General features: G+C 17.4%; 4 protein-coding genes across 4 annotated transcripts; all 4 read right to left on the reverse strand.

Annotated features, from left to right (window-relative positions):
- Window positions 1–582: 582 nt before the first annotated feature.
- Window positions 583–1,197, reverse strand: PGSY75_0528700 (peptidyl-prolyl cis-trans isomerase; the record flags this gene model as incomplete). The annotated part of the gene is made up of 1 exon (XM_018784566.1): window positions 583–1,197. The coding sequence occupies one exon, from the start codon at window positions 1,195–1,197 to the stop codon at window positions 583–585; it is 615 nt and encodes a 204-aa protein (XP_018643221.1).
- Window positions 1,198–2,696: 1,499 nt separating this feature from the next.
- PGSY75_0528800 (putative nucleolar preribosomal GTPase) lies at window positions 2,697–4,319 on the reverse strand (the record flags this gene model as incomplete). The annotated part of the gene is made up of 1 exon (XM_018784567.1): window positions 2,697–4,319. One exon carries the CDS (start codon window positions 4,317–4,319, stop codon window positions 2,697–2,699), a length of 1,623 nt encoding a protein of 540 aa, XP_018643222.1.
- A 1,606-nt stretch (window positions 4,320–5,925) lies between these two features.
- PGSY75_0528900 (hypothetical protein) lies at window positions 5,926–7,653 on the reverse strand (the record flags this gene model as incomplete). Its single annotated transcript, XM_018784568.1, has 9 exons — window positions 5,926–5,997; window positions 6,091–6,227; window positions 6,375–6,426; window positions 6,658–6,790; window positions 6,932–7,044; window positions 7,130–7,176; window positions 7,309–7,338; window positions 7,431–7,488; window positions 7,609–7,653. The coding sequence occupies 9 exons, from the start codon at window positions 7,651–7,653 to the stop codon at window positions 5,926–5,928; spliced, it is 687 nt and encodes a 228-aa protein (XP_018643223.1).
- Window positions 7,654–8,391: 738 nt separating this feature from the next.
- Window positions 8,392–10,527, reverse strand: PGSY75_0529000 (hypothetical protein; the record flags this gene model as incomplete). Its single annotated transcript, XM_018784569.1, has 1 exon — window positions 8,392–10,527. The coding sequence occupies one exon, from the start codon at window positions 10,525–10,527 to the stop codon at window positions 8,392–8,394; it is 2,136 nt and encodes a 711-aa protein (XP_018643224.1).
- Window positions 10,528–10,858: the final 331 nt, after the last annotated feature.

Below are 10,858 nucleotides of genomic sequence, written 5' to 3' on the forward strand. Positions count from 1 at the left end.
TATATATTTCATATATTATATATATGTTATATATAATTTATTGCGTACTATTTATTATATTTCTTTTGGAATATTTTAAGTGAATAAAAAATAAATTGAGTATTTAAAAAAAAAAAAAAAAAAAAAAAAAAAAAAAAAAAAAAAAAAAGGGGGGGGCATTAATTAAATGTTTGTATATTTTTTAAATTAAACAAAAAAAAAAAATAAATATATATATATATATATATATATATATATATATATATATTTTATGTATATATTAAATTTTGATGTGAAAAATGTGCTCACCGTACAATTACAAAAAAAAAAATAATAATTAAAATAAATAAATTATATATGTGAAAAAATAAAAAAAAATGATGTTGTAGAGAATGTTTGTCATTAAAAAAGAAAATAAAAATAAAAATAAAAATAAAAATAAAAATAAAAATAAAAATAAATAAATTATATATGTGAAAAAATAAAAAAAATGATGTTGTAGAGAATGTTTGTCATTAAAAAATAAAAATAAAAATAAAAATAAAAATACAATATATTATAATATATATATATATTTTTTTTTTCCCCATGTGTATGTATTTATTAGTCGACATTTACCGCTGTTGATGTTCTCAAAATTTTAACGTCAAATATTGGTTTGTTTGTTGCTGTAGTTTGTACTGAAGCTATATTTTCTATACAAGTCATATTTTTGCTGACTCTTGCAAATATTGTATGTTTTCCATCTAAGTGAGGTAATGGACATAAGGTTATAAAGAATTGTGATCCATTAGTATTAGGTCCATTATTAGACATACTTAAAATACCAGCTCCTGTATGTTTTAATTCTGAGTTAATTTCATCTTCAAAATATTCACCATAAATACTTTTTCCACCTTTACCTGTTCCTGTTGGATCCCCTCCTTGAATTATATAATCTGGAATTACTCGATGAAATATTGTATTATCATAATATCCCATTGTACATAATGTATAAAAATTTAAACATGTTTTAGGACTATGATACCAATATAATTCAACTTGAAATTCTCCTAAATTTGTATATATTGTTATATAACCTCTTTCAATATTTCCTTTTAATTTATAATAATTTATTTTTTCTTCAAATGATTTCTTCTGTTCTTTAAAATTATCTATCATGTCTTTTACTTCTTCCTCATCTTCATCTTCACTGTAGCCTTTGCATAGGGTGAACATCTTGACCAAAGAAATATATATGCAAAAAAAAAAATACTATTTATATATTTAAAATAATAATAAAACAAATTAAATTATACACATAAATGTTTATATATATATATATATATATATATATATATATATATATATATATATATATATGTATAATTTTTTTTTTTTTTTTTTTTTTTTTTTTTTTTTTTTTAAATATTTTTTCATAAATAATTAAATGTATAAAAATATTAAGTGTAGATTAACCAACTTGTATCTATATGTATAATATATATGTGGAATGTATTTTATATATATATATATTTATTTAAATATATTTTTTATTTTATTATTTATTTTGTTCTTTTGTACTATATTAATTATAATTTATCAATAAATAATATCAAGCCTTATTTTAAGTATAAATTTTTATTCATAAGAATAACATATAACTATACCCAACATATATATAATAAATATATATATGTATATATATATATATTATATATATATATATATATATATATTTATTTATATATTTATTATTTTATATATTAATGGATGAAAATATATATATATATATATATATATATATATATATATATATATATATATAAATGATAATATATATATTATTTTATATGTAAAAATTATTCTTATTTGATAACATATATGCATATAATATATATATATATTTTTTATATATATTATTTAATCTGTGCTTTAATTCTTTTGGGTATATTTTTTTTTATAAACATTAAAAAAAAAAAAATTTATTCTTTTTTTATACTATATGAAGATTTATATAGTAAGGAATATAAAAAGAAGAAAAAAATATTTATAGGCGGATAAATATTTATACATTACAAATACATAAAGATATAAAATATATTCTGAGAGAAATATATTTTAAAAGAATAAAAAAAAATATACATAAATTATATATATATATATATAGGACCCATATCAAGGTATTAACAATAATATATTTTTGCATATAAAATATTTTTTAAAAATCCAAATGTATATCATTTAAATTTAACATTATTTTGAAGAATGAATGATATAAAAATATAGTAGACTCTTTCAAAGATAGAAATAATTAATAATAAAATATTATACATATATATAATATATATATATATTTTTTATATTTTATATAAATTTTTTTTTTTTTTTTTTTTTTTTTCCTTTTAAAGTTTTCCGCTTACATATTTTTCACTCGTTTTTTAATTGACATAAAAAAAAAAAAAAAAGAAGAAAAAGAAAAAATTAAATTAAATTAAATTAAAATAACAATATGTTTTATGTCACACACATATATATATGTATAATATTTTCATAATGGTCATATTATTTTATGTTAAACGTATAAACAAAAAAAAAAAAAAAATAAATAAATTAAAATATATAAATATATACATTCATGTATATATATGTGGTGGTATTTATAAATTTATCCTTTTTGAGAAATAATTAGTAGGATGTTTTTCCTTTGAGGTGTTTTTCTTTTTTTTTCTTCCGAATTAATTATAAAAATTAAATTTATCACTTTTAATTATAATATAATCAGTATATGGTTTTTTTTTTAAATATACATATTGATCAACTTCATAATATAGATCTTTATCAAAGGGTGTTGAGAAATATTTAAGTGTATCTCCATTTTGATTATCACAACTAATTTTACTTTTGGGTATTACATAATAAAATATTTTATTCATAAATAAATTATGAAATAAAGTTTTCATATTTTTAAAATTTATTTGATTACTTATTTGTCCATCTTGATTTTTTTGATATAAATAAGACTGAATAATAAATTTTTTTATTTGTAATTTATTATTAGGCTTATCTAATTGTTTGATGGTGTCGTTTGAACACATTTGTTTAAATTTATTAGCTAGTTCATTTTCTTTTATTAGATTCATTAAGCGTATTAGATTTTTTCCAGTGAGTGTTAATAAGAATTGCTCTAGAAGTGTGATAATTTCTTGATGTGTTAAAACATGTAATTTTTTAATTAACTGTAAATTATTTAATTCTTTTTTTAAGATAAGTCCAGGTTTTATATATAGATTAATATTATGAGATAAATTAATATCTATTTGTTCTTTTTTTATATTATTAATATAATTAAATTCTTTAAGTATAGTATTAATAAAAGAATTTCGACCTGTATAAATATGTCCTATAACACCATATGTAATTTGATTATTTTTAGATAATTTTTGCATTATATTTTTAATAGGACAAGTTTTTATATTATACATATTATTATTCATTGTAATATTATTATAATAATAATTATTATTTTTATAATTTTTTTCATTTGATTTATTTTTAACTAAATAAGAGGGTGATATACTTTTATTTATAAAACTTATAAATGGTAATGTTATAAAATAGGTACGAAAAAAAAGTACCCATTGTTCTATAATTCCATTGTCAATAAGATCACATTTATTTAATATAATTATTATTTGTTTCTTACAAGAATTAATAAAATTTATAATATCTTTATCAAGATATATTAATGGATTTCTTATATCTATAACATAAAAAACAACATCACTATTTTTTATAACATCTAATAAATTATCAACATAAATATATATCTCATTCAAATTGTTATAATTACATTCTTTTATTTTATCATATATTTTCATTTTATCAAGAAAATCTAAATTAACATAATCACTAAATTGTAAATTATTTATATAATCATCTGATATATTTTCTTCTTTATCTTTTGTATTATTATTCTTATTATTCTTATTTGTATTTATTATATTTTCATTATCTCTACTATTTTCTTCACCTTCAATTGTTGAAATATCATTTTTTATAAAATACTTAATATTTTTTAATGTCGTATCATCATGATGATTTATTTGTATTTCTCTACAATTTGTAATATCATTTTTTTTCTTTTTTTTATTTAAAGATAAATTTTTTATATTCTCTAAAATGTTTTTCTTAAATATACATTCTGGAATCTTCAAAGATTTCTTTGTGCTCCTCCTATTATGGATATTCGTTTTCTTTATGATCTTTTTTAGTTTCTTTTTATGAGCAGAGACTTTTTTAATAATAGCATATTTTTGTTTCAACGTTTGCCTTTTGCTATTCTTTTGTAATTTCACCATCTTAATCGACCAAAAATAAAAATAAAAATAAAAATAAGAAATAAATCAATATGAAGATAATAAATAAATATATATATATATATGATATACTTATATATATTTTTTGGGGGGAATTTTTTCTATTTATTTATAACCATATACCATATAATTCTATGCCATACAATTTTATATCATATAATAATTTTATTTTATTTTTTTTTTTTTTATTCATTTGTGGCTTTTATATAAATAAATATATAAAATATCTTTTAAGATTATTTTTCAAATCTTGCTAGCATTAATTATAACTATATATATAATATATAAAATATGATCTTCACAAAATTAACCATATAATAATATATATACATATATTTTTAAGTTATAATATATTGTTAGAAAAGATTGAAATTAAAATTTTTTTTTTTTTTTTCCTTCTTAATATTTTTTTTTTATTATTCATATATAAAAATAACAGAAATCTTTATATAGGGTTAAAAAAAATTTATAATTTTTTCATATAGTTTTTTTGGAATATTGAAAATTTATTTATAAATAAGGAGCAACAAATGAATAATAAAATATATACATATATGAATATATATATATGTTTATTTATATATTACTTTTTTTTTAATGTTACAAAAATTTTAAAAGATAATTTTTTTTTATATATATATATGAATATATAATTAGTATATATTTTATATTTGCCTTTAAATATAATTGTAATAATATAATAATGCAGCATTTTTTTCCTAACTGATGTTGGATTTTATAAATTTTTTATATTGTTATTTATAAATAAAAATAAAAAAAAATAAAATAAGAAATCGAACATAATTTATAATTATTATAATGTTAAACGTTTTTATATTTAAAATAATTTTATAATTTATTTATTTTGTGGGTGATATATACTCACCTTTTTGTAAATCAATTAAATATTTATAAAAATTATATATATGATGAATATATATATATATATATAATTTTAAAAAAATTGTCATGTATTTTGTTTAGCAGGAATATTTGATTTATATAAAAGAAAAAATATAGATATTTATTTTTATGTCATAAAATTTAAATAATATATATGTAAATATAAATAATATTTATTTTATGTATATCTTATTTTCCACATTTTTTATATGCCTATAAAATATAACAGAATATGTTTTATTCAAATAAAATCTTACCTATGCTTATTATTTTTAATTATAATAATATCTTTATAATAATAAAATAGTTAATATATCATTCTCATTTAATCTTATACATTTTTTAAAAAAATATTATTGGATATTTTATATTTAAATATAAAAGGATGATAATATTATATTTCTTTGCCTTTCATTTTTTATATATTCTTTATATTGTATACTTTAACATATTTTTCTTACAATACAAAAGAGAAATATATAAAGATTATATATATATATGTATATATAGAAATAGAAAGGAAAAAAAAAAAAAAAAAAAAAAAAGACTAATTTGGCTATATAGCTATTTAAAAAAAAAAAAATAAAATAAAATAAAATAAAATAGTTAGGTAGCTAATACACAAATGTATTTACACACACATACATATATATATATATATTAAATAATTAAAAAATTTGAAATCCTAAAATTTGTGGGCAACAACAACATCACCGGGGTTTATATTTTCTTCATATTTACTATCATCTGATTGTACCTTTAAGAAAACATAGACAGATATATTATAATATGATATATTGATATATTGATAATTATGAATTTTATTTTATTTTATTTATTTATGCATTACTGATCCTCTTAATCCACATTTTTTACTTTTTAAACATGATTGATGAGGTTGTTCCCTTTTGATAAAATCAAAAACTACATAGCCTTCTCTATTAATAAAATAATCTATGCTCTCACAAAAATAGCCCTCTATATTATCTGTATAAATAAATAAATATATATATATATATATATATATATATATGTATTTATGTTTATTTTTTTTTGGAAGGATAAATGAATTATTATCCTTATTATTCTTATTATTCTTATCATTCTTATCATTCTTTATTTTTAAATTTTAACCTTCACTATTTTTGGACTGAAAGTTTAATATCAAAAATTTTTTGTTATTTTCCTAAGAAAAAATGAAAAATCAAAATCATTACATTAAACATATGTGATATATATATATATATATATATATATATATATATATATGTATATTTATTCATGTATTTCTCTTTAAATTTAATATGATACATAACAACAAAAAAAAAATTTCCTTATAATTTAAAGAAGAATTCAAAGAATATAAAATAAAACAAATGTTTTAATTTTATGAATATTATTTCCCCTATTTAATAACCTTTCCTTTTTGGATTGCTTCATTTAATGAATTGAAAAATATTTTGTCAACTTGATTACTACAAATTCCTTGTGAATTGATAAGTGATGGAGAAAAATTTTCAAAAACATTTCCCTTTATACTTGTTACCCATCTGGAAATAATGATTTATGAATTTTTATATTATTACTATTTATTATTAAGAAAAAAAAAAAAAAAAAAATGTAATATATTTTTTGTGTTCATTGTGTTATAGTAATTTAAGGTTTTGTAATATGTTTTCTTTTTCTTTTACGTATCATCATATTTAGGCTGTTTTAAATTAATTTTCTTATCGTAGCATAGTCGAATTTCTTTTTTCTTCTGATTATATAAAAAATAATTACAAAAAGGGTCTTCATCACAATACTAAATATGAAAAATAAATAAATATATATATATATATATATATATATATATATATGTATATATATTTTTTGTTTTGTATATATACCAATTCTCCTTGTTTTATGGTGTATTCTTCATTTTTCTTGTCTATAACTTTTCAAAAGTATAGCATATCTAATTTTTTTATATATATACATATTATGAATACAATAAGGGTATATTATATATATATATATATATATATATATATAATTGTATGTATTGTTATTTATGTTAATATGTAACCATTATAGTTTTTGCAATCTATATATGCATCTATAAAAAAAAAAAAAATAAATACATATATGTATATTAATATATATATATATATATATAATTGTTGTATTTTAGGACATATATAAATATACTTTTTAAAACTAAATAGTTAGTCTGTTCTAATGCATTATTAAAATTGAAACATGAAAGCTAAAAAAATAAAATATAATGATACATTTTTTTCATTTAATGTTAAATTAATTTTTTTAAATAAATAAATAAATAAATGGGTATGTCTTCTTAAATTATATATATATATATATTTTTAACCGTCTTTGCTATTGTTATATAGAGGAGCCAATAAGAATATAACATTTTAAATGTAGATATTGTTTATAAATGTGTAGAACAATATATATATATTTTTCAGTGTATATTAGATAAAGGGTAAAATATTATAATGCTTTTTATAAACACAACAAAAAAAAAAAAAATTAAAAATTAAATAAAAATATGAAAATTGGATGAGCAAAATATGAAATATATTAGCAAATATAATTTTTTTATTTCTCTTTTATCCAATTGTTAACATTTTCTGTTTATAATTGTTATTTTTCCTTTACCTTCTCCATTTATATATATATATATATATATATATATATATATTTTAATATGTGTATATACAAAAAAAGAAAATAAATAAAAATATCAAACATATTGTAAGAATCATAAGTAATATATATAAATATATATATATTTCCTCCCTTCTTTATGCAATTTTGAATGACTCAATATATAATTATTTATTTTTATTTTATATATCTTGTCAGATGTTTAAAAAAGAAAGTTTTGAAAAATAATGAAAAGACATTATCAAATGTTATTGAAAATATAAAAATTTATACGTTTTCATAATAACAAAAAAATATAGTTAATAAATGAATAACTAAATATATTAAAAAAAAAAAATAAAATAAAAATAAAATAAAATAAAATAAAAATGAATTTTTTTTTATAATTTATAATAAAAATTGGGTTTTCACACGTGAATATTAGCATCATCTAAATAAATAAATATATATATATACATATATTTATATATATATTTTTTTTTTATCCTATAACAAAGTGACTCTTAAAACCAAGTTCCTCTTTGGAGTCTTCGACTTTTTCTTTTCGGTCCAATATAAATATAAGTACTCCAATAACACTTAAACATATTAAGGTTATATAGAGTATGGAATAGAATTTTTTGGATGGATTAACAGAAAGTTGTATTTGCCATTTATTTGAATTATTTAAAGGATATGGAATAACAATAATATGAGAATTTGGTATAATAGAGACCCACATATTATAATATTTTTGTTCATGTGTTGGCATACCAACATAGAATTCTTCAACATAATTACTTGTTCTTCCTAATCCAAAAAGTACATATGGTAATTGTAATGGGAAATGTGCTGACTGACTTTTTTGAACTCCTATTCTACTTGATTTGACTCCATTAACATCAATAACAGTTATTTTGAATGTAGGTCCATGAGCATTACCACCTAATGTTTTGGTTGTAATTTTATCTTTTTCTTTATAACAATCATTAACACATATACCGTTAAGAGCAGTTGATTTTAAGAATAAAGAATCTGTTTCATTATTTCTTATAAATCCAACAGCTGCATATTTGGTTTTTTTATTACTTGTAATATATTTACCAAATATTAAAATATCTAATACACCATTTTCGAATATATCAAAGAATGCTGCATTATATACATCTGTTACTGATTCTTCTGGTGATGTTACGAACTGATAAAAATTATAGAATCCTCTAACTTCTAATGAGTTTTCTTCATAATGTACTTTTAATTCATTTTTATATATACGTACATATTTTTGTCCTTTATCATTTTTTAAAGTTATTAATAAATCTAAATAACCATCATCATCTATATCACCTACACTTAAATAATATGGATAATCAGCATTACCAGATAAATGTAAACCTGATGTATCTACAACTGAAATAAAATCATCATTTAAATTTTGTTGAAATTCAAAATCACTTTCAGAACAAAGATTGGATGCTGGTCTACATTTTGTTTCATCTGGTTTCTTCCAAGAACTATCACAAATTTTTTTTTGTATATTTGGAATAAAATATATTTTATCATCACTAACACAACAATAATTACAAAATGAACTCTTTACACATGTAGGGACAACTAAATCGATTGAACCATCTCCATTAAAATCACCAAATAGAACTTGTAAAGAATTAGGTGGTAATAAATAATCTTGTGAATATTTAACATAAAAACTTTTTCCATCAATAATTTTATTTAACCATATTTCTAGTGCAACCCTTTTTTCATATGAATTATAAACTGTAAAAACTAAATCAGATTTACAATCTCCATTAATATCAACAACTGCACTAGAATTAGGATTAGTAATTTCATCTAATTCTGAATATTGAAAAATATTAATATTTTTCCATAAAAAACTTTTAAATCCATTTCTTGTATTAATCCATATAAATCTAAAAAATCCATCAGGTCCACCAGATTGTTGTCCTATAATATCTGGTAATCCATCATTATTAATATCACATATTAATGGATGTATATTTGTATAATATATATTATCTTCTTCATTATCTGTAATAGATTCATCATTTTGTTCTTTTTTTTTTGAATTCCATATTTCTTCTAATTGATCATTATCATTTTGTAAAAATGCTGATATATAATATTTATTCGATTTATTACTATCTTTAATATCTTTAAATAAAACTAATACATCTAATGCACCATCAAAATTTAAATCAATAGCAGTCACATTCACAATCTTCCCTTCAAAACTAACTTCGGTGTGATAAATAAATTTATTTTCTTTTACACTAAATACATATATAAATATAGTACTTAATAATTTATCTTTATCATATTTAAATAATATTAAATCTGTTTTTACATCTGAGTTATAATCACCGAAATCACCTATCTCTGCATCTATATTTAAACCTATATTATAATTTATTTTATATTCTACTTTTTCATTTGTATTTATAGATTTCCATTTCTCTAAAAAATTCCAGTTATAACCTTCAACATAATAGGACTTTATATTATTCTCATTATTATAAAAAAATTTATTTGCAAATTTTGACAGAAGGTTATAGGTACATATAATCAACAGAATTTGAAAAATTATACTTTTCTTTTTGCATCTTAAAAAATTATACATTTTTTTCTTTTTTTTTTTTTTTTTTTTTTTTATTAAACTGTTACATAATAGGTTATATAGAAATAATACAACGAAATTGTTTTTATATAAAAAATATATATATATAAATATATATATATATAAATTAATTTTTATATTTTTTTTGGATTAAGAAGGATACGCTACATATAAATATGTGCACATCTTTTTGTATATATATTAGGAGATTTTTAAAAAAAAGACAACACTTAAATGTATTTATAATTTAATGCCTTCATAAAAGGAATTCCACATATATATATATATATATATATATAGATTCATATATATGTATATATTTTTTTACATATAA

This window comes from Plasmodium gaboni, chromosome 5, assembly GCF_001602025.1.
Source record: "Plasmodium gaboni strain SY75 chromosome 5, whole genome shotgun sequence".
Classification (NCBI taxonomy): Eukaryota; Apicomplexa; class Aconoidasida; order Haemosporida; family Plasmodiidae; genus Plasmodium; species Plasmodium gaboni.